The sequence below is a fragment of the Gastrolobium bilobum genome, unplaced genomic scaffold (genome assembly GCF_033153095.1).
Source record: "Gastrolobium bilobum isolate Gb01-03AN ecotype WA unplaced genomic scaffold, APGP_CSIRO_Gbil_v1 utg382, whole genome shotgun sequence".
Taxonomy (NCBI): Eukaryota; Viridiplantae; Streptophyta; class Magnoliopsida; order Fabales; family Fabaceae; genus Gastrolobium; species Gastrolobium bilobum.
Window position 1 is genome coordinate 238,413 of NW_026897362.1, and position 25,699 is coordinate 264,111.

General features: G+C 33.5%; 2 protein-coding genes across 2 annotated transcripts; both read left to right on the plus strand.

Annotated features, from left to right (window-relative positions):
- Positions 1 to 2,017: 2,017 nt before the first annotated feature.
- LOC133306265 (exocyst complex component EXO70A1-like) lies at positions 2,018 to 5,060 on the plus strand. Its single transcript, XM_061506562.1, has one exon. The coding sequence runs from the start codon at positions 2,551 to 2,553 to the stop codon at positions 4,582 to 4,584; it is 2,034 nt and encodes a 677-aa protein (XP_061362546.1). The 5' UTR covers positions 2,018 to 2,550; the 3' UTR covers positions 4,585 to 5,060.
- Positions 5,061 to 22,832: 17,772 nt separating this feature from the next.
- On the plus strand, positions 22,833 to 24,214 carry LOC133306270 (protein OXIDATIVE STRESS 3 LIKE 4-like). Its single transcript, XM_061506568.1, has 2 exons — positions 22,833 to 23,431; positions 23,658 to 24,214. The coding sequence occupies exons 1-2, from the start codon at positions 23,121 to 23,123 to the stop codon at positions 24,088 to 24,090; spliced, it is 744 nt and encodes a 247-aa protein (XP_061362552.1). The 5' UTR covers positions 22,833 to 23,120; the 3' UTR covers positions 24,091 to 24,214.
- The last annotated feature ends 1,485 nt before the right edge of the window (positions 24,215 to 25,699 follow it).

Genomic DNA, 25,699 nt, shown 5'->3' on the forward strand with positions numbered 1-25,699 from the left:
GACTATTAATTATCCTTGCACCATACGGTTTTGAATTTGAACCTTTTATTAGGAGTTGCGACTTTTGTTGGCTACTTTAATTCTGTGTATATCTTAACCAAGTACCGAGGTTCAAAATATAAGCAAAGTAAATACCCAAATATGAGCAAATAAAATGTATTGACGTTTAAAGCAAATAAAAATACTCAATATTTCTGGAAAAAAATTTAGCCTAACAAATATCTTTTTTTGTAACTTGTTCGAGATAAAAAAAATTCTATTATATTCTCAGTAACTTTTTTTTTTCCTAATAAAAAAAATATTTCCTATATCAAACACTACCTTAAAGTATTAATTTGAAATAAATAATTAAAATGAGATAATTTCTTGATTGGAATTCTGATTGAACAATCATGTTTTGATAGACTGATGAATATGATTATGCCCTCGCCGGACAAGTATAACTTTACATTGCCATTTGCATCAAGGACCACACAATTCCTCTTGTTAACGAAAGACAGATATGAATGACATGAGTACCTTTTTCCTCTTCACTCTTGGTAAATATCAAATTGTAGCCATTTCTTTCGTTATATATATATATATATATATAGAGGTAGGATCCTTTGACACCAGAGAGCTGTTAGATCAAAAAAGATCAACGACTATTATTTGCAAACATGTGACACCGTTGATCTTTTTCGATCTAACGGCTCTCAGATGAGGTGTCAAAGGATCCTGCCTCTATATATATACCTCATCTGAGAGCCGTTAGATTAAAAAAAATCAATGGTGTCACATGCTTACAAATCAGAAGCGTTGATTTTTTTTTTAATCTAACGGCTCTCAGATGAGATGTCAAACTTTTTTTTTGACACCGGTGTCAAAGGATCCTGCCTCATATATATATATAGGCTTATCGTTTCTCAAGTTGCTTGAGATAATCTTATCTCTGGCTAGTAAATCGTAACCGTACAAAGATAAATCAATGGTGATAAAAGAAGAGAGAGAAAGGAAATCATAACCATTTAAAGGTGAATCAATTAATATAAGGAAATAAATAAATAAAATGACATAGTTTTGGGGTAGCCGGAGATAAACTTATATCAAGCTGCTTGAGAAATATTTTTCTATCTATATATATATATATATATATATATATATATATATATATATGGGTCATGATCATTTTACACCGGTGTAAGACTCTCAATCTTGTCTGCTGATTCCACTTATATCTAAGGGTTCAAATTTGTTAGTAATATGAGTCATTGAATACAAGTGGATCAATTGTCAAGATTAAGTGTATGACTTCTAACTCTTATACCAGACCAGTGTAAGAATATCCTGCCCCTATATATATATATGGGGTAGGATCCTTTGACACCAATGTCAAATTTGAAATTTGATATCTCATTTGAGAGCCATTAAATCAAAAAAGATCAACGACTCTTATTTGTAAGCATGTGACACCATTGATCTTTTTTGATTTAACGACTCTCAGTTGAGGTGTCAAACTCCAAATTTGACACCAGTGTCAAAGAATCTTACAGAATCCTTTGACATCAATGTCAAATTTTAAGTGTTGATTTTGGCCCATAAATAATAATAATTTCTGCCAATTAAATTTATAAATTAATTATTAATTTTTAATAAATGATAATCATTAATTTACGAAAATCAACTGTTAAGAATTGATAACAAATTTCAGATAATATACATGACCTAAATAAGAGACAATCTCTAATATTTATAAACTATTTCATAAAATACATAAAACTCAAAATTGAATTTTATAAAATAAAAAGTACTCATATATCACATGACCTTAATAAGTCGAATAATACTATTCTAAGAAAAGTTACAACTCAGGAAAAGATGAGGAAAGATGCGAAAAGAAGAATGGTGAGATGAGAAAGACAGAAAAAACCGAAAGAGAAAAGAAAATTGAAGCACGTTCAAAGAAGAGAGAGAAGAATCATTAAACTATGATATGAAGACACAAGACAAGTGATAAAAAAAAATAAGAGAGAGCATTTTTGCCTACTGTCAAGCACTTTGCAACCCAAGAACAAAAGGGTTTTCTCTCTCTCTCTCTCTCTCTTCACATTACCCTTTAGGGCTTCTCTCTCATTGGAACACAGATTCAGAATCCAAGCTCCCCCATTCTCATTCTCTTCTTTTAAACACACTTACCTCATTCTATTTCAACTCGGTGGGTCAACTCAGCTCTTCTTATCTCCGACAACGCCGTTTCCCCCGAGTGAGTTTTACCTCGTCCTCTCTCTTACTTTGTCCCCTCAAAACCCTTTCTTTTTTGTATTTTGTTCCGTTTTATTTTCGATTGCCTAGTGCAATCTCGTGTCTTTCTAGTTTGGTGTGAGTTTTGGTGAAGTTAGCGATGCAAAATTTTCAATGTTCGCTTCCGGGTTAATCTGAACACCAGTTTTAGATGATTCCGATGGAAAATAGCAACAAATAAGGGGAACAAATAAAAGAAAAGAAAAAACCTGATCTTGATCAGTTTACACACTGTTATTTGAGCGTGTGATAAGGGTTTTTGGAATTTGAATGGCTGGTTCTGGGAATGGTAATGTTGATAGTAGGGTTGATAATTTGATTAGTGCTAGGAAGTCATTGAAGCTTAGCCTAGAGAAATCAAAGTCATTGGGGTTGGCTTTAGAGAAAGCAGGGCCAAGATTGGAGGAGATTAGGCACAGGTTGCCTTCACTTGAATCTGCTGTTAGGCCCATTCTAGCGGAGAAGGATGCACTTGTGGCCGTTGGTGGCCACATCAATCGAGCCGTTGGCCCGGCCGCCGCCGTGCTTAAGGTTTTTGATGCTGTTCATGGCCTTGAGAAGTCACTCTTGTCCGATCCAAGAAACGACCTCTTTGGCTACTTGTCCGTGTTGAAGCGCCTTGAAGAGGCGCTGAGGTTCTTGGGAGACAACTGTGGCTTAGCAATTCAATGGTTGGAGGATATAGTGGAGTACTTGGAGGATAACTCTGTTGCAGATCAAATGTATCTCTCGAATTTGAAGAAGGCGTTGAAGAGTCTTCGGGAATCACAAACCGGCGAGCTGGATGGCGGGCTCTTAGAAGCTGCGTTTGATAAATTGGAGAATGAGTTCAGGCAGCTCTTGACGGAAAACAGCGTGCCTCTTCCTATGTTGTCGTCGTCTTCCCTTGATGATCAAGCGTGCATTGCCCCTTCGCCTTTGCCGGTGTCTGTTATTCAAAAGTTGCAACTTATTCTTGGTAGATTAGTAGCTAATGATAGACTTGACAGGTGCATATCAATTTATGTTGAAGTCCGTAGTTCTAATGTGAGAGCGAGTTTACAGGCTCTCAATTTGGATTACCTAGAGATCTCGGTTTCCGAATTCAATGATGTGCAGAGCATAGAGGGGTATATAGCTCAGTGGGGAAAGCATTTAGAGTTTGCAGTGAAACACTTGTTTGAGGCTGAGTATAAGCTTTGTAGTGATGTGTTTGAGAAGATTGGATTGGATGTTCGGATGGGTTGCTTTTCAAAGATAGCTGCACAGGCCGGTATACTTGCATTTCTTCAATTTGGGATGACTGTTTCAGAGAGTAAGAAAGATCCCATTAAACTTTTAAAGTTGTTGGATATTTTTGCATCTTTGAACAAATTGAGACTGGATTTTAACCGACTTTTTGGCGGAGCAGCATGTGTTGAAATCCAGAATTTGACAAGGGATCTTATTAAAAGAGTGATTGAGGGGGCAGCAGAGATTTTCTGGGAACTTCTGGTTCAGGTAGAGATACAGAGGAAGAACCCACCCCCTCAAGATGGCAATGTCCCAAGATTGGTGAGCTTTATCGCTGATTACTGTAACAAACTCCTAGGAGAGGATTACAAGCCAATATTGACTCAAGTTCTGATCATTCATCGAAGTTGGAAGCGTCAAAGCTTTCAGGAGGGACTCCTTGTTAATGAGCTTTTAAACATAATGAAAGCTGTGGAATTAAATTTGGAGACTTGGATCAAGGCATATGATGATCCTATGCTGTCCAACTTTTTTGCTATGAACAATCACTGGCATCTGTACAAGCACTTGAAAGGGACAAAACTTGGGGATCTTTTGGGGGATTCTTGGTTAAGAGAACATGATCAATATAAGGACTATTACTCTGCAATCTTTTTGCGAGACAGCTGGGGAAAGCTTCCTGGACATTTGAGTAGAGAAGGGCTGATTCTTTTCTCAGGAGGGCGTGCCACTGCTCGTGATCTGGTCAAGAAAAGGTTGAAAAAGTTCAATGAAGTTTTCGATGAGATGTATACAAAGCAGTCAGGTTGGATCATGCCGGAAAGAGATCTGAGAGAGAAGACATGTCAGCTTATAGTGCAAGCTGTGGTGCCTGTTTACCGGAGTTATATGCAGAATTATGGTCCCTTGGTTGAGCAAGATGATAGCTCCACAAAATATGCAAAATACACGGTGCAGAAGCTGGAGGAAATGCTTTTATGTCTTTATCGGCCAAAGCCTGTACGACATGGCAGTTTGATAGGTAGGCAGTTTAGTGCAAAATATGGCAATGGAATACCCGATCTTCGTCGAACAGCCTCTGCAGTTGTGTAATTCCCTAATTCTATATTTTCTAAAGATCTCATCATTGATAATCTCTCCCAACTCGTCAAATGGATGGATACTGTATATAATTTTCCTGAGCCCTGCAGTGCATAATATAGGCGTTACTTGGATTATGTGAAGGAACTTTCTGAGCACTACCGTTCAAATATCTGATGCATTTCCATGAAAGTGAAGTTTTGTTTCTCTTCTGAGGTGAAAAACTGGCTATTATCTTCCCCTTCCCCCCACAGAGGTTTCTGCAAAAACTATGCCATCTCTAAAGAGTACTGTAAGTTATGTGCTTTTGATTAATAAGTATGGACCTTTCCAATGAGGTTCATTGGTCATACTCCCAACTAAAGTAATTTTTTTCAATCTTTATTTTTATCCATGCAGTTGTTTGTAGCAGCAAGATCGTTGTAATATGCAGACTTTATGTACAATTTTTAGTATGCATGGATTTAGAAGTCTACATTAACAGAACATTTAGTCATTAATATCGTAGGGGGTGAAGTTGCTAATTGTAAATGCAGAAACCCTTTTAAAGGATGCCTTTTCCAAAATAAAACTTGTGTATTTTGGCAATGAATCTAAGGTGTGGCTCAGGAAAATAGGTTATTTTCAATAGTCTTTCTGCACTGGTTGCATCTTGAGTTCGTTAAGTTCCCCCTTCCTCTTTGTAGATTAAAATGCTAGGTGACAGTTGTATTTTCTCCTTATGCTATATTTTTCATCAGATAAGATTTTGCGTCTGGCCTGTTATGAAATTTTTGGTTTTGAGAGCAATTTAACCGTGTGAAACCAAAGGCCATGCTTGCTGCTGACAAGTGATAAAGAACGCAAGAAACCGAGCTAGTGCGTCTTCCAGTTTGAGTTCTAGTTATGACATTGATTATAGCAATTTTCTTAGAGGTGTCTTGCTATATGTTTTGTCTCCAAGGAAAAAAGTATCTGTAAAACGAGTGTTTTTGGAATTTGCACAGTAAAGATGTATTTTTTTTTTCTTATTTCAGATTAAGTCAAAAACATATGCTTTTTACTTGTACACTTTGCAAACAATCCACTCTAGAGGAGCCTATTCTTGTTTTTAAAGTGAGTTAGAAAGAGTGTATGGGTCAGGTTATTGGCACTTTATGGTTGTTCGCACTACACGAGTACGGATGTATTTTTCCTTTAATTTTAGTGGCTTAAGATCATGAATATATCTTCCATAAAGTTTTTGATATTGCTTAACACTGAAAAAACTGAGCCATGTCTAAAGGCTCCTGTTGAACATGAGCAACAATAATTTTAGTTCTAAAAAAAAAATCCATTTCTAAAACACTATGGAACACGGACAAGTTTAACGCTCCTAGAGATGATGAATAACAGAAAGGGAGAAATAAATTAAAAACATATATCATTAAAGCGGCAGAGGATGATACGTGGAAGAATGTCAACACTTCCATTCGGGGAGAAATGTACAATCACCTAACATTACAAAGAAACTAGCCTATAAACTTTTCGACTATTCAATCTCCAAACTTGGTTCATGGATTCAAAACTTGAAAATGAACTCATGGATTAAATCATAGCAAGTAACAACCCAAACAAACGAGGGTTGCTAGCACCCAAACACAAAACGGAGAAGAAAAAAGAGAGCTTGAAAACCTACAAAGAAATTCACAATTTAAAACACCATTAAACCCAAAGTTTTGAAATCCAGCTTTGTGAAGACGGTGAAAAGCAATATATCCATATGACAAAAGCAAACACATACATGGGCACATCACACATACACACTGGAAAGTAGAATTAGTATTATTATGTATAGCAAGTGAAACTGTGATGGAAAAGCAAAAACAACTACTAAAAGGGGTTCTGGAATTGTGAGCTGAACTATATCTACTTTAGCTGAAGAATCTATACTTTTAATTCCCCATCAGCCCCTTTCAGAAACTCTCGCCACAACACAGCTGGTTAGAAGAGAAAGAAATAAAAAAGTGGTTTTTTATTTTATTTATTTTTTTTAATTTAAGTGGCTTTGGTTTAACTTTGCTAGGAACTGAGGAAATATACCAAATTGAAGTAACGTAGTGGTGGAAGAAATAGGGAGAGATAATTATGGTAAGAAAAGAGTTATTCATTCTAAGGCTTGTCAACCTCAACCAAATGCACGCTTGCAGTTCTTTGAATCTAAACTTGAGTTATCTCAAAAAATTGAGACATGATAGATAAAGGATGTTGTTTAACTTTTTCCTTTTTTTTTTTTTGGTAATTAACTTTTGTCTTTAACTCATACAAATGTAATTCTTTGAATCCAAACTGAAATATCTTAAAGCATATAGGATTGTATAGGGACATATAAACACCAAAACACTTAAACAGAGAACATTGAGCTGTGGTTATTTTTTATCCTGATACCAAAATTCGTTTTTGGTCCACATGGATATCGAAGTACTGCAGCATCAGTTCATCCAAATTAGCATAGATCCTCCAAATGCAATTAAACTATCCATAATACCCCTAGTTCAAATTTGTGCTACTCAATCTTATAAATAGTTATGATAATAAGTATCACTTTTAAAAAGGAAAGGTGTATTTGCACACAAAATAGAGGTCTGCATACTTAACAAATTGACCGAGGATCTTTAAAAAAAAAAAATTAAAAAAAAAAATGGGGGAGAGAGAGAAAGCAAGAGTGAAATGAACCATCTATATAAAACTTGTTTATGCATATAATAACATTGTTTAAAAACTGAGACACAAACCTAAAACACAAATTTCATAAGGACTAAACTAAGTAATATATTTATAAAGACAAAAATACAGTTAACCCTTAAGTATAGTGGTATCAAATAAAAGGCACAAAGTTAGGCAACGAGAATTTGCTTACTGGTTTATTTCTTGTGACGTCATTAAATTTTGAACTGCTATTGCAAGTTATAATGGATTCTCACTCGAAGCTTTATAAAAGCAAATAAAAAGGAATAAAAAGCCCGTAATAGTTAATGGACTTTGATTTTCTCATATGAGAATTGAATTATCATGTTATGACTCAATTAGTTATGGATATCACATTTATTAAAAAAAGGAATGAAAAAAAAAAAATTATAAACAAATTAAAGAGTCACAACATAAGAAAATATTTATCAGGTAACATATGATATGGATCACACACCAACATTCCTATTGTCATGCATTCACCGATGATCATTATATAAGATTCAAGCCTATATAAAGCATCAAAAACAGATAACTTCATTCATGATATAAAGGAAAATTAACACAGCGAATTGTTCAAAACATAATAAATTGACTAAAATCCATCTAACCCTAACTACTTAAAGAACTAGCCGGACATAGCAAAATCAAGAACAAAAGAAAATAGAAAAGCTCCCCCAAACTCTATAGATAATTGGTGGATCTTCAATATCTCCAGTGAACACTTGACGTTGATCCGTCTCCGCCGCTCACGAACATGAATCTGATGTTCCTCCGCGTTCCTTCAGCCTCCAAGCACCCAAAAGTTGTTTTGCAATGTAAAAGTTATGTATTTCTGGTCCCCAATGGTGTTTAAATAGGTCAAGAGTTCGTATCTCGATGAAACACCTTGAATGGGCCTAAGTTGGGTTTCTGGGGCACTTAAGCTTCCATTGGCAGAGACTATTTGCTTGTTTAGGAGGCTTAAGCTTCATGATGGAGGCTTAAGCTTCCTCTCTAACAACTTGATAAGATCTCAAATCTATCTTGTTTTTTATCTTCCTCTATCATCTCTTGATCTCATCTTTTCTAGTTGTGATCTCTATCTATCCAATCATCATCTTTGACTCATTTTGTCAACAAATCCCTAAAAAATAGCAAAGATGATTCAATTAAACAAAAATTCAGATAATGTTCATGATTATTATATTAAACCCTAGTTTTTGACTTATTTAACTTGATATTTTATATTAATTTAGTCTATAAAATAAGATAAACTAAGGTTTATCAAACAATTCCCAGATTTGAACATTGCTGTCCTCAGCAATTAATTAGAATAAAACTATGGGAAAGTTTGGAGACGGCTAGTCATGCTTAATGAATAACAGACAGAAAACTGATCAATAATGAGATATCAAAGTATTCAGATTTATTAAAAATCAATGACACATCAATTTCAAGCAAACAGTCATAAAATCATAACATGCGTTCTCAAAAGAAAGAGTAGTACCATTTAATTTCCACAACACCCTCTCACTGGATTTTTATTTATTCACTCATACTCAGTGTTTAAGGGTGTGTGTTTCACTCTTACTTCACTGCATTAACACTACCATAGGCTTGTTTATATTCTCACTCTTCACAGTGTAATTGGTATACAAGGTTAATCAAGAGGTCTTTGATAAGGTTGTAACGTGGCTTAGGTAAAAGGAAAGGAATTATCTAGGTAAGTGGCTTAAGATTACTGATCAAAATTCAATTTTAAAGAGTAACTTTAATATGACTTTTCAACATTTCTCTTATTTTTCTCCTCTTTTCTTCTTCCACTTATTCATAAACTAGAAACTTTTTATTTCTTTTCTTTTTTTCCTTTTGTTTTTCTTTTTCTGTTTTTGTACAGATACACATTTCAACCTTTTTCTTTTCTTTTCTTTTCTTTTCCACCACTTTTTGGCTTTTCCTCTTTTCACCTTTTCTTCCACACACTAGAGTTTGAATTTCTTTCTTTTTGTTTCAATCATATCTAGTCCCTTATTTAAAAATGAAATTTAATCAGCTCAGGTGAGGATGTATCTGGAATGGCTATTCACAATAAGCTGTCAATGAATAAATAGGCCAGGCTCAAAGGGTTTAATCATAGGATAACATTCAGGGTGGCTATTTGGCTATCTAGCTTTTTTTTAAAAAAAAACTGCCTCTATCATTTCAACAATTATATACCACAAACCATCTCAAGGAGAAACAAAACAAGTTCTAGAGTGATTCATACGGTGAAGTTCACACCACAAAAAAAATAATTTCTTTTTAGGCTCAATAGCTCCCGGCTAAGGGTGTGAGGTTTATTTTTCCAACTTGTTGCTACTCACGGCAAGTGCACCGATCGTACAAGTAATATACTGATTAAGTAAGAGATCGTTCCCACGAGGATTACGGTTCAAGCACTAATTCACTATCGCAAACTTAGTTGGACAATCGAAGTTGTATTCAGAAACAGGATTTGAATTGCAAAATTAAAATATTAAATATTAAAGCTAATTACTTGCAAGAATTAAAGACAAGAAATTAAAGATGTGATTTAACTAATAAAATAAAAACGTAGCTAGGGGTTCGATTTCATTTAATCTCCTTATTACGTTTGAATTCCTTCTTAATGTTAATTGTCCTTAGTATCAATCTAATCAATTCTTTCGCATGTTATTAGAGCTCAATCCCTTGTTACTCTAAAACCTTTACAATATTGGAAGAACCCTAGTTCCCCGGTTATTCCCCAAGCATGCAAGCATTAAATTCAAGAATCTTAAAGATTACGCAAACCTTATGTCTATCCCTAGAATCATAACGTTTACGATGAAGTTATCAACTGTTTTTCTTATAGTTAATACTCATAAACTGTTTAGCTATAACACTGCCAAAGTTGAAGACTTGAAGTTGTCATTTGCTAACTTCTGTGCACAAAACCTAACAAGACCCAAGTGACGCCCGAATCCCACAAATTCTGTCCTTTTTGTTCCAAAAGTTTCGTCCTTTCATATTATTGCCAGTATTTTGAAATTTATAAAAGTTAATCGATAGAATGAGAATTTGCCAAACTATATAATGAGCACATAACTAATTATTTACTTTGATTCAATCTATTTAATAAACAAGATATATATATATATATATATATAAATTATAGCATCATATTTTGGATATGAACTTTTTCAAGACCTTCACATCATTGCAATCTATCAGGTGGCGTTTGGTTCATGAATTTTTTTTGAAATAGTAAGGAAATGAGATAGATAGAGAAATGATTGGAAAGATAGATAAAGTGAGATAGGTAGAAAAATCTAAAAAAAAGTTGTTTGGTGGGAAAAAACTTTACTGAAAAAATTAGGTAACTTTTTGAAATCAACAGTGCATTAAAAGCCAGATAACCGGTTTTCCAAAAAATCCCACCTTCAAATTGGGTTTCTAAACAGTGCGGATATCTATGTTTCTCATAAATCCAGACAAATTGGATAGATGAGTTTTTGGTGAAAAACGTTGAAACAAACATGGTATTTCTAAAAGCCATACTTGGAAAAGATAGATATCCGCTGAAAAGCTCCGAACCAAACACCACCTCGTAGTATTATAGCGTAGTGGTTTAGGAGTTGCAATCGTGCATGCCTCTAAGTCGTGTAATTTTTATTGAGTTTGTTACTTTTTTTGTTGTTGATTTGTGGACTGTCACACTAAAGTTGGAGACCCGTGGACTTGAAAGAGTGAAAATAATGGCAACTAAGCTTATTTTAGGCACTGTTCGCTGCAAGTTATCTTAGTGGAGGCATGGGCATATACATTTGCTTGCACGTAAAAACGAATCCATGTCACCACGTGTTTGGGTCAAATGTCCAAGTTCAGTTTTCACAAATCTATTTTCTGTATGCACGTTATTGAGAAGAGTTTCGGTGATTCCGGATTACTATTAACTCAACGGTGTGAACCAATAAAAATCAGATAATTACTGAAGAGAGAAAAGAGACAAAAAAATGAAAAGAAATTTTTTTTATCCAAATATCGTCCCCTAAATGGAAGGACTATATAGGCTTGGAGCACCAAATTTTTTTTCCACGTTACTGCGATTAAGCTAATGGTAATGCAACTAGAGTTCACTTTCCCCCCTTAATGTTGATATTACTTTGGGGCTAAAATTTTCCAACAGCCCAGGTAAACTACTTTGGCATTCAATTTAATCAAAGTTTTTAAATGTCAACAAGTGCTACTGGGTCAGTTTTAATAACTCAGATATTGCAGGAACCCTATACCTTTTAATGACAAAAAAAAAAATGTGGAATTTGGTCTGGAAAATCAAAGCTCTCCAAGTAAGCTTAAAGTTTTCTTATGACGTGTGCTTCAAAATGCTTTGCCAGTGGCAGAAAATCTACATAAACGAATAGATTTTGTAATACATCTTGCCATGTTTATGGAGATCAAGAGTGTATTTAGCACATTTTTTTAAGTTAAAGTTAAAAATAGATATTAAAAAATAAAGTTAGAAATTTTTTGATGATTCTATAAAGCTGTTTTGATAATTTTGAAGGTGAGAAGAAGAAATAATTTTTTATTAGGATGGATTATTAGGGTAAAGGATAAAATTTACAAATATAAGTTTAGAATAAGAGCAAAACTGTAAATTAAACATGAGAACTCCAAAAAATTGACATGCATCTATAACAAAGCTCCTCCTAGGAGCTTTTAGTTTTTAATTTTTTTTCTTTATATAAAAAAAACTCTTTATAATAAGATCTTTGATAAAAATATGTTTCATTAAGTTTATTCTTTTAAGGAGAAAATAAATTAAAAATAAGAAATGCCAAATATGCATATATGTAGAATCAAATGTGCTCTTCTTTGTTATATGCTATATGGATATTAGTGTATCGCTTAGATTGTAATATCCAATGTTATAAAAATCGAACCGATCCGACCGGGTAGATCCGGAAACTGGTGAACTGATCATGTAACTGATTCGGTTTTCATGTTGGACCGGCCATGTTATAGAACTGGTGTGATCCGGTGCGACCCGGCCGGTTTTCGTAAAAACTGGTGACCCGATCGGTTCAACCGGTGACCCGGCTCGGTCTATATAAAAAAAAATTATTTATTTTCATAAATTAATGTCTTCTTTTTTTTTTACTCTCAAACACAAATGATTTGTTTTCTTTTGAAATATTTGAGTGATTTGTAGCTTATTAACTTACATAGATTATGTACCTTCAACATTAATATTATCTTGACTATGCAATATACACGGAATTTTGATTTGATTTATAGTTAGAGATGTCATTTACTGAACCTGAAACACTAGTATCGCAAATATTATATGTTTGATTGATCTTTTGTTGGACAATGATATGTAATTTATTATTTTCATACTAAAATATTTGAAATTGGTATTTTTTTTTTACAAGTATTTAAGTATATTTATAGTTTTTTAATATAAATTGTAGATTTACATATACTTACCGGGTTATGCGGTTGAACCAGTGATCCAATTACCCAGTACCTCGACCGAGTCAATAACCGGGCCGAGTTTAATAACATTGGTAATATATACTAAATTTTTTCTATTATTTTGAAGTATAAATAATCGCTCATTGGATCATTAAGCATAACAATTAATTATCTTGATGTCATCTGGATTGATGAGGTTTTAAATTCCTATTGTTCTGGTCGACCCATAGCCAAGCTTAATATGAAAGCCTCTAAGGGCTGACTGAAGACCTCCCCCTTGTGAAGAGCAAGTAACGTACCCATATTGGTACCCCTCTTATTACATTGTGAAAAAGATGAAAGAGAAACTTTCATTCTGATGAAAAACTGATAGCGTGAAAAGTCATTAAAAGGTACAAAGTGCCAGCCTATATGTACTAGGCACATCAGCTATCTGAAAAGTAAAGGAGCCTACATGGCTCACGTGATATGCCTAACATAACTATCTTCTAACTGAATATTAACAAAGCTAACTAATTAATTTACTACTAACAGAAAGCTAACTTACTGTTAATAGAAAACTAACAAAATAGAACTAACTGGTACAAAGAGAGCTACTGATACAGAAAGATGAATATACATCCATAACACCCCCCTCAAGTTCGAAGGTGGATGTTGTGAAACCCCAACTTGGACATAAAGTCATGAAAGGAAGCTGGATGAAGGGCTTTTGTAAATGTATCAGCAAGTTGTTGAGTGGTGGAGATAGGCAGGAGGCAAAGAAGACCTGCACCAATTTTCTCCCTGGTCACATGACAATCAAGCTCAATATGCTTGCTTCGTTCATGGAAGGAAGGGTTGTGTGCAAGGTGAATTGCTGCCTGGTTGCCACAGTATACATTCGCTGGATGAGTAATGGGAACCTGAAGATCACGTAATTGGAAAGTCAGCCATTGTAGTTCACACGTCATTGTAGCTAAAGCTCTATATTCCGCCTCTGCAGAAGAACGAGATACCGTGCTTTGCTTCTTTGACTTCCAAGAGATAAGATTATCACCAAGGAAAACACAATAGCCAGTGGTGGATTTTCGAGTGTCTGGACAAGTTGCCCAGTCGAAATCTGCAAATGCTGATAACATGAGTGAGTTCTTTGTAGAAAACAAGAGACCCTTGGCTGGTGCAACCTTCAGGTAACGTAGCACTCTGCAAGCCGCAACATGATGATTTTTCATGGGGTTTGATACAAATTGACTTAGCTGCTGCACAACAAAGCTAATGTCTGGTCTTGTATTTGTCAAATATAACAATCGTCCCACTAAACGACGATAGGCTGCAGGATCTTCAAATGGCTCACCTTGAGCTTGTTTCAAATGCAAAGAAGGTTCAATAGGTGTGGATGCAGGCTTGGCACCAAGTAAGCCACTCTCAAAAAGCAGTTCCATCACATATTTTTTTTGGTTCATCACTAATCCATGTTTAGACCGTGCAACTTCCATTCCAAGAAAAAAATGAAGAGGACCAAGGTCCTTGATACGAAACATGTCATCTAAGTGATGTTTCACCATCTTAATTTCTCCAGCATCGTTCCCTGCAAGTACCATGTCGTCCACATAAACAAGAAGACAGGTAATAGAATCGGCAGTAACCTTGGTGAAAAGAGAGTGGTCTGCTCTGGATTGCATATAACCAAGCTGTTTAAGTTCCAAAGTAAGTCTTGCATTCCACTGACGACTAGCTTGTTTAAGTCCATACAAAGACTTTTGGAGCTTATAAACTTTTCGTGGGTTATCAGAATGAACCCCTTTAGGAATTTTCATATAGACTTCTTCAAATAAATCCCCGTGTAAAAATGCATTGTTAATATCCACCTGTTCAATGATCCAATTTCTGGCCACTGCTACTGCAAGTAATAAACGAATGGTGGTGAGTTTAACAACGGGAGAAAAAGTTTCAAAATAATCCACACCTTGCATTTGGTTATAGCCATTAGCAACTAGGCGAGCTTTATACCGAGCAATGGATCCATCGGGATTATGTTTTATTTTATACACCTATTTGCTTCCTATTGGTCGCTTGCCATCAGGAAGATCAACAATGGTCCAGATTCTGTTTCTATTAAGAGCTTCAAGTTCTTCATTCATAGCAGAAATCCAATCAGGTGACTGTATGACTTGGCTATAGGAATTTGGCTCAACAAAAGAACTTAGGTTGTGACAAAAAGAGGTATATGCAGTTGAACAATTATTATATTAAATAACAGAGGAAATGAGATATGGAGTAGATGAAGGAATACCTGAAGATATCATGGGATCAACTAGTGTTGTGGAGAGGTTGCATTGGAAATTTGACAAATGTCGAGGTGCCATCCTTACTCTAGTGGATTTTCTGGGTTGAATAAGCTCACTGGATTGGTTAGATGTTGGTATAGATTGGGTAGGTAATTCTATAGGTTGATTTGGTATTGATATAGATTGGGTAGGTAATTCTATAGGTTGATTTGGTAATGACATGGTTTGTAAATCTTGCTGTCTTAATTGAGAATAAGAAGGCTGGCTATACGAAGGTAAAGGTAAATCATATGGAGTTTCAGTAACAGTTGGAACAATAACAGATTTGTTACTATTGGGAACATGATCACATATGCTATTTGTATCCAAAGTAAAATACCATTCATAGAATATAACATGTCGTGAAAGAAAAATTTTGTTTGAATGCAAATCATATAAAATATAGCCTTTAACTCTATCTTTATGACCAAGGTAGATACACTTTCTAGCTCTTCCATCAAATTTTGTTTGATTAGCTCGAAGGCTGGATGCATATGATAGACATCCAAATGCCTTGAGGTAAATGATAATAGGTGGCTTATTGTACAATATTTGGTATGGTGATCTGTTTTGTAATATTGGGATGCTGAGTCTATTGATAACATGAATAGCATGCATCACACAATAAGACCATAGGTTCTTGGGCAAATTTCCTTGAAACATAAAGGCCCTAGCAGTATTCAAAATGTGTTGATGCTTCCTCTCTACAACTCCATTCTGTTGTGGAGTTTTAACACAAGATGATTCATGAATAATTCATTTCTCATTAAAGAAATCTTGCATTAAGAATTCAGGGCCGTTGTCACTTCTTAATACTTTCACAGTTTTATAGAATTGATTTTCTATGAGTTTAACAAATGATCTAATGTGACCCCTTGTTTCTGACTTAGATTTCATCATAATACCCCATGTAAAACGGGAATAGTTATCAACTATTGTCAAAAAATAACGATATCCATTAATTGAAGCCACTGAGTAAGGACCCTAGATGTCTATGTGCACAAGATCAAATGCATTATCACATACTGTATTGCTGGAATTAAAAGGTAATTTCCTTTGCTTAGCATAGTGACATATATCACATGGTTTGTCTATATTTTTACAAGAAATGAAAGGGTATTGAGATATCATAGACCTTATTACAGAAGTTGAACAATGACCTAAACACATATGCCATAGGTCAGTAGATGAAGACTGAATACAGACATTATTTGTGGTCTTTATTTCTGTGAATTGTTTAGAGTCTTGAGACTTGGATTTGTAGTCTTGAGTAAGGATGTACAAGCCTCATTCCAACCTAGCTGAACCAATCATCTTCATAGAGGGCATTTGATGAATGATACAAGCTTTTTGCTGAAACATGACACAACAGTCAGAGTCTTGTGTTAATTTGTTAACCGAAATTAGATTAACCTTGAAATTCTCAACAAATAAAACGTTTGATAATTTCAGTGTATTGGTAAAAACGATAGTGCCTGAATAATGAGAGTAAACCTAGCTACCATCAGGTAAAGAAATGGTTACTGGTAATATCTCTTGGACAGAGGATAGACTTTCAAAAGAATGGGTTATATGATCAGTGACTCCTGTATCAGGGATCCACTGTAAGAATGTGTTACCTGAGGATGTAGTTCTATGATTGTCATTAAGAACTTTAGCTCCAGTATTAAGTGCCTTAACTTGCACTATATTACTCATATGAGGTGTTGAGGATTGATTCTGCATAGACTGTTGAATCATCTCAAATATTGTATCATACTGACTTTGTGTGAAACTTTCTTTGACTTCTTGTTGAGGAACATCAGTAGCATTATTCTGATCCATACCACAACCAATATTTTCTTACATTACAGCATTAGCAGAAGTTCTTGGTCCACCTTTCACTTTAAAGTCCGGTGGATATCCATGCTTCTCAAAGCATGTGTCTATTGTATGATTGGTTTTGCCACAATGTGTGCATAACCTGTGAGTACTAGATCTTCCACGACCAAAATAATTACCACGTCCTCTTCCTCTGAAATTAGAACGTCCTCTGGCATATGAACTTTCTGCATAATTAAAGAATACTTTTTGCATATTATCAGCAGGAACACCTATCTTACCTTCAAGATACAATTGTCTCTCTTGCTGAGTCACAAGTGAGAAAACTCTGTTTATTGTAGGCAACAGATCCATCAACATAATTTGGGATCTCACATGAGAGAATTGCTCATTGAGTCCCTTAAGTAAACGAATTGAGTAATCTCCATCTTTGATACTTCTAAATTATGATGCGACATTGCAGCATGTTGAGCACACTTGCATGTAGGTGTTGGTTGTAAACTCTCCAACTCATCCCAAAGGATCTTGAGTTGAGTGTAATAATCTGAGACCGAATGATCTCCTTGATGAAGATGAAATATGTCATCTTGTAAATCAGAAGTTTTGAAAATATCCGATTGTGAGAACCTTTCTTTAAGATCCTTCCAAACATCAGCAGCTCTATCCATCCACAAAATTGATTTGTGAGATGGATTCAGTGATCGATCTGTGCAAACAAGACATCACCATAGTATTACATCTCTCCCAGGCAGCATAGTGCTTATCTGATGGATCTGGAACTGAGATAGATCCATTCACAAAGGAGAGTTTGTTCTTGGATATAAGAGCCATAGTCACCGCCCTTTTCCATCCATGATAATTCTTGTCATTCATAGGCGTAGAAACAAGAACAAGAGAAGGATTCTCGTTCGGGTGAAGAAAGTAAGGACTTCCTGGATCAGAAAAATTCTGTTGAACATTCGAACTTGCACCATTAGGTACATTTTCTTGATTTGCAGGTTCATTAGTAACCTGATCTAAATCGGGATTGGAACTCTGATTCGCCATTGATGAGTTTGCTTCAAATGCTTCAAATCATCAAGATCACGAAAAGAATGAAAAATGAAGAATTGAAAGAACTAACAAGAAAATGGAAATGGCGATCAGAGCTTCAAGTTGAGCTCTGATACCATATTACAATGTGAATAAGATGAAAGAGAAACTTTCATTCTGATGAAAAACTGATAGCGTGAAAAGTCATTAAAAGGTACAAAGTGCCATCCTATATGTACTAGGCACATCAGCTATCTGAAAAGTAAAGAAGCATACATGGCTCACGTGATATGCCTAGCATAACTATCTTCTAACTGAATATTGACAAAGCTAACTAATTAATTTACTACTAACAGAAAGCTAACTTGCTGTTAATAGAAAACTAACAAAACAGAACTAACTGGTACAAAGAGAGCTACTGATACAGAAAGATAAATATACATCCATAGTACCCCCCTCAAGTTGGAAGCTGGATGTTGTGCAACCCCAACTTGGACATAAAGTTATGAAAGGAAGCTGGATGAAGGGCTTTTGTAAATGTATCAACAAGCTGTTGAGTGGTGGAGATAGGCAGGAGGCGAAGAAGACCTGCAACAATTTTCTATTGCATGAGTCTATTATAGACATTATTCAATATTAAGTTACAAATCTCTTATCTATTTTATCTTTTGATTATTTTTTTAATAATTGTGTCGTACAAAATTTTATTTATAAATTTATATCATTTTTTATGAGATAAACAAACCAACTTTTTTTTTCGTCGTGCATACAATATACTACATTCAATAATGGGAAAATATACTCTTATGTAGTAGGAGTTAATTTTTCTCTCCTACACATACATCGATTTTCGTGTTATTTTTTTTTTCTTTTTTTTCTTTTTCTACAGTGGGTGGGTCCCATACATGATTATCTCTATTGCATGAGAGAGTTCTCTCCTATTGCATGAGATTAATAAAGCCATTCAATAATCTTTCCTCTTATATGTACATTCTCCATTCTTCGCTTAACACTCTCACCAAACATTATAATATCCAATATTTTAATCCATTTTTTTATTTCTATCACTTTCTATAAAGTTGTTAAAAAGAAAAAGTATCAATTATTAAATATAAAAATATTTCTGCAGTTAATGCAGATAAATTATCTGCATTTATTTCCAAAACAACGTCGTTTTGGGATTAAAAGATTAGAAAATTATAATTATAAAGACTATAATAACCCTGAAATAAATTAAAATTACAAAAACACCATGGTTTCCGTCCCAAAACGACATCGTATTGGGCTTACTGCAGATTACTTAGCTGCAGTAACTGCAGAAAAGCGAACCCATTTTTAAATATATTTATGTAAAATTTTGTAAGAAAAAAAGTTATTTGTGCTATCATCATTCAAATGTATAGAAATCATATATTGAATTATCGAAAACATTTTTAAAGGAATGGATTAAAATAAATTCTCATGGATTTAAAGTTAAGGCAAAATCAGATTTAGAAATCATAAAATTTATTTTAAGATCAATTACTACATTGTTTGATTTTTTTTATTTTTGATAATTTTTTACATTGCATGTCAACACAATACAAAAGTGAAATGAGAAATTTGTTCTCAGTCGACTAATTTTAAAAATAATATCATATTTGCGTGTTAATCCGCAAATATAAAATTGAACCGTGTTAATTTTACTCCATATTCTTCGTATCATGCCTATTGATGTAGAATCATTTTGCATAATAAGCAACATAATTTTAAAATAGGGATATGTCACATGAATTCACTAATTGAAACCTTTTTAAATATATATATATAGGTAGAATTATTTCTACAGCCGCTTTATGTACAACCCATAACAGGTGTATGATTATGATTTTTCACATTTAATGTTTTCATCTTTTGTATGGTTATGATTTCTCATTTTTAATACTTTCACGTATATATATGTATATATATATATATATATATATATATATATATATGACAAGTATTTGACTGCTGCACGTATAGAAGGTGCAGAAATGTAAACCATATATATATATAAGGGAGGGATCATTTGACTCCAGAGTAAGATTTAAAAGTTTTACTCCTCATCTCAGCCTTTGATTTCCGTCCGGTTATCATTTATTTGAAATTAATAATTAATTAATTGTTGTAACTTATTAAATTATAACCGTTAGATAAACAGAAATCAAGGGCTGAGATGAGGAGTAAGACTTTTAAATCTTACTCTGGAGTCAAAAAATACCTCTCATATATATATATATATATATATATGGGACATGACACCTCATCTGAGGGCCGTTAGATCAAGATAAATCAATAGAGTCACATGTTTACAAATCAAAGTCATTAGGTCAAGGCAAGATCAACGACCCTCAGATGAGGTGTCAAACTTTTTGTTGGATATCAGTGTCAAATGATCCTGTCTATATATGGTAAAATCATTTCTCCAGCTACTTGACATCCAGCAATGACATGTATTTGGTTATGATTCCACACATTTAATATTGTCACTCACCTATATATATGATAAATAATTGACTGCTGAACGTCAAGCGGCTGGAGAAATATAAACTCTTATATATATATATATATATGGGAAAACATTTTCTCCTTCTAAAGGAGAAATTTTTTCTCATGTTAGTAACTCATAATATAAGTGGGTCTCACCTTTAATTTTTTTCTCTTTCCACTATTTTGTGGGACCCACTTATACAATGTGTCACTAACATGAGAAAAAATTTCTCCTTTAAAAGAAGAAAATGTTTTCCCTATATATATATATATAATGAGAAAATCAATTTTCCTGCAATAGGAGAAAAATAATCTCATGTTGGAGATTTAGTTTTTGAAGTGAGTCCCACAACTTGAAAAAATGAAAAAGTAAAATGCTAACACGATTTCTCATGAGTGTGTAGGAGAATTTTCTTTCTTTAGAAGCATAAGAATCGATTCTCCCTTATATAATTTCTTAATGTATTTTTTTAAGAATTTTTCTTTATATTTTTAAGAAAATAATTACAATTAATATTATTATTATTATTATTTTAAAAATCTTATATAATTATAATAATTCTTAAACATGCTTATAATTCAATAATGTATCGGACCCATGTGGGTCTATGTGAGAAGAAGTGAGAGAAAAAGAAAATATGAGTTTCATAAATTTTTATGTGTAAATAAGAGATAAATTTATCTCCTACAACATGTGAAATAATAAACCTTATATATGTATATATATGGGTCCCCAACTTCTTTTTTTGTAGGACAAGAAACTTGTCGTCCAACCAATTAATACTATGTAATACTACTGGTAATATATAGTTATAGGAAATATTTTTCTTATGTTGTTGGAGATGAGTTATCTTATGTTAATGAAACAAAATTATAAAAGAGACCCACAAATAATTGGAACGAAAAAAATAGAGGTGGGACCCACCTTTTCGTGTGTATAAGAATTTGATTTATCTCATGTTGAATAAGATAAATGTAACCCATAGTTATAATATTAAAGTTGATTTTTCTCTCTGCCACGTCAGCCGACAGTTTCTTAAGAGAAAAAAAATTAACTTTAAAATCACAACTATATACTACCTATATAATGTTAACTCATTACAAGAAAAGAAAATTTCTGACCAAATGGTGGTAGCTCAGTTGGCGCATGGGAGCTGAGTAGGTGGAGGTGAGTGCATGTGTTCGAACCTCCCCAGTATCACATTTGGGAGGGGTTTAAAGCCTTAATTCTGGATCCGTCCCGAATCGGACTAGTCGCGAAGCGATGAACCGATGGAATATTTCAAAAAAAGAAAAGAAAATTTCTCCAAGCTATATATATATATGGCAAAATGATTTGTAATATGACTGCATATAAGCATTGGTGCAGTCACTTAAAAACTACGTCATTTTGGTTGGGATAAAAAAAGTTTGCGTTCAAATTTCATTATAGAAAATGAAAATATTATATTTATTTCCACCTTTGTATGGTTATGATTCCTTATATTTAATTCTTTATATTTATTTCCGTCTTTGTATGGTTATGTTTTTCCATATTTAATGCTTTCACACTATAAAACGACGTAGTTTTATATGACTCCACCAATCCTTAGGTGCAGTTAATGTACATCCGTTAAACCATATATATATATATATATATATATATATATATATATATATATATATATGGATTTTATGTTTATCATGTAACATGATATAACATCACTTTCCTACACACACATTAAAGAGGTGAGGTCCACATGTTTTTCTTTCTCTTTCATCATTCCACTTTCTCTCTCCATTTTTGTGTGTGTTGAAAACAACACTTAAATCATGTAACATAACACTAATAAAATCCTATATATATATATATATATATATATATATATATATATATATATATTATACAAACACATAAATAATCAAATCCAGAGTTTATTTTTTTAACGCTATGTGATCCTATCAATCTAATCCCGCATTTACTATTGGACAATGGATATGTGATCAAAATAAGGCAAACACGAAGATCAATTCAGTATTTATTTGGATTTGTTTGACTGAGATTTTTTTTTGTTAACAAACAACTTTTAAAAATAAATAAATAAACGATGGTGATTATACTTATTATTATTTTATGTTTATTACTCTTATTAACTGATTGATTATCGTTAAATTAATTTGAAAGCAATGATTAAAAAATAAAAAAATTAACTGCAACTAATCTCTAATTACTATCGTACCCAATTAAGATTAAGAATAATAAGCTTAAAATGTAATAAGTATAACCTTCCCAAAAATAGTAATAATTTTTTATTTTATATGTGTATTTTGCCAAGAAACAGTGTCCGTTTGCATGGAATTTAAAAAAAAAAAAAAACAAATACATCCAAAGGGATTATAAGGATCCAATCCAACATATCCCCTATAATTTATAAACGTTCATACAAAAATAATAATAATAAGAAAACGGGATTTTCTGGTCACTGTCCTTGCCACGTCATCAGTAACGTGTTAAAACCACTTCTTCTTTGTGCTATTTCTCGCCGGCGAACGTTTCTGCTCATCTTTTTTTCTTTTCAGAGTTCTCTCTCTCTCTCTCTCTCTCTCTCTCTCTCTCTCTGTGCTTGTACTTGTCGTTCTCTTTCTTTCTCTTTATTTTTTTAGTTATTACAAATTCGCATCGAACAAAGGGTAACCCTCGTGGTAACGACTCTCTCTGATTGGTTACAAGGAATGATGCAGGTTCTGGTGGGACCCACTTTCACCGTAGACGTTCAGTCGTCTCCGCCGCCACCGACGCTGGTGATGGGCTACGCCGGAGAGAATCCAAGCAACGACGCCGTCGAACGCGCGGTTCCATTGCCCCTTTTCGACGGCGAGTCATCGGAGAGCTCGTCGTCAATCGGAACGCCGGACGACAGCGAGGACGAAAACGACGACGTGTCGTCGAAAAGAGAGAATAACGAAGAAGAAGAAGAGGTTCAAAGCAAGTTGAAGAAGGGTTTGAACTCTTTGGATTCTTTAGAAGACTCTCTTCCAATCAAGTTAGTTCCTTTTTTTATTAATTCATTTATGTTAAGTTTTTTCTGTTATAATAGTTATTGAGAAAGTTAATAAAAGCATAGTAACAAACAAAACTTTGTTCTTTTTTTATGTTGTAATTGGTGTTTGTGTTTGTCTTATGTTTTGTTTTGTTTTTTTTTTGTTTTTTTTTTTAACTTTGATTTTAATTCTGATATGGGTATGTGGGTTTATTTGTAAGCGATGCAGGAGGGGATTATCGAATCATTTCATAGGGAAATCAAAGTCATTCACGGATTTATCCCAAGTGAACACAGTGAAGGAACTAGAGAAGCAAGAGAACCCTTTCAATAAGAGAAGAAGGGTTCTCATTGCATCCAAGTTGTCAAGAAAATCCTCTTTCTATACCTGGTCAAACCCCAAATCAATGCCTCTTTTACCTCTCAATGAGGATGAAGATGATGATTATTATGAACCAGACAATGCCACAAAAGTGTCTCCTTCTCAAAATCAAGTTCAGCTGAGACAGCATAACAGAATAGTACCTCACTCTTATGCTTCTCATATGAAGCTTAGACTAAGAAGCTTTAAGTCAAGAAGCCTTTCTCTCGCAGATCTGCAAGAACATGACGAGGACGAGGACGAGGAAGTGGAAGTGGAAGAATTAGATAATATTGATTAGGTTAAAATATTTTGTGTCTATATTGGAACTCTTATTTTTAATTTGCTCTTTGTACAAAAATTAGAATAAATTGTTATCTTTGATGGTGTTAGTAAACTATAGTAAAAATCTTATCTTTTTATCTGGGTTAGATATTAGAACTTTAGAAAATGAAATTTTGGACTTGAGGATATCATGTGGATCTATAAAATAATAAAAGTAACGAAAGCTTGATATAATGACATGAGGAAGAAGGGGTGCCTCATTTTGTCAGATTGGATATGGATATTGGAATTATATTCGTAAGAAAGAGAAAGAAAGACAACCAATTGTGGCAATAACATCAAATAACATGACAATTTTGAGACTAGAGGGAATGAATGTTCAGCTTAGCTTTTGATAGTTATTTTATTTTATTTTTTTGTTCTCTCGAAATTGTGGCTAGGAGTTGTTCAATGGTCATGGAAACCGTGGTCAGTAGGTCCAGGATTCTGGACGAATCTTGGACAGATCTTATCCTATCTTTTTGTATATTGACATTAGAAGAGAATTTGGATTGTCTCACCTTACTTAACATAATTTTGTTCTATTATGAATAGGGTTTAACTTTTAATGCAGAAAATATGTCCCATTATCATAAAAGCAAATGGTTCCCACAAATTTCTTCTTTCTCTCTCTTTTTTTTTATATAATAATAACACTTATTTTTATGTGAATATAATAGAGAAATATTTTCTACAATAAAAAAAATAAAAATAAAAATATTTTTCTCTTATGAATATATAAACATGGGATGTATTACTTTATTTATCTTATTTATTCATTTTCAATGTTATTGAATCAAAATTTTAAGCGTAAATATCCTTTTGGGTCTCTAACAAAAAATATGATCCCCACTTTAGTCTCTTACAAAAAAAATTAGTCAGGTCGTCCCTAACAAATTCAAAGTGGACCCATTTTAATCGGACTAATATGGGTCTTTTTTAAAATTGTGAGGGACCACGATTTCAACTAAATAAGTCCACTTTAAATTTGTTAGGGATCAACTGACTAATTTTTTTTTGTAAAAGATTAAAGTGGGGATCCTATTTTTTTGTTAGGGGACCAAAAATAGTATTTACTCAAATTTTAATAGGAGAAAAAAAAATTGAGATTCTGGTTCAACGATAAAATAGATAAAAAAGGATAGAATATCCTATTCTTAAAAACATATATACACACTTAAGGTAAGATCTATCATTATTATGTGTAAAAGAAATGTAATTTTATTTATATAGTTGTATATTAAAGTAGCCATGGGTTGCTAGGTGCATCCCTGGACTGTCTGTAGTGCAAAGAATAAGAATAAAAATTGAAGAGTGTAGGGTTGTCCTACTTAGGCATTTAATTGGTGTTGGTTTGTTGTAGTAGCCAGATTGGTTAACGAGATGAGATGTGTCAGGCTCTGACTTTTCGTGAATCCAACTCACAAAATAATATCCATTCAATTTCCTGCAATTATAACTGTGGGCCGCTGCTCTATTCTATCCTCTACCGCAAAGTTACTTTCAAATTAAATAATAATAATAATTCGATGCATTATCAAATTTTATTTTGTCATTATCTGATTATACTTGTAGATAATAATTTT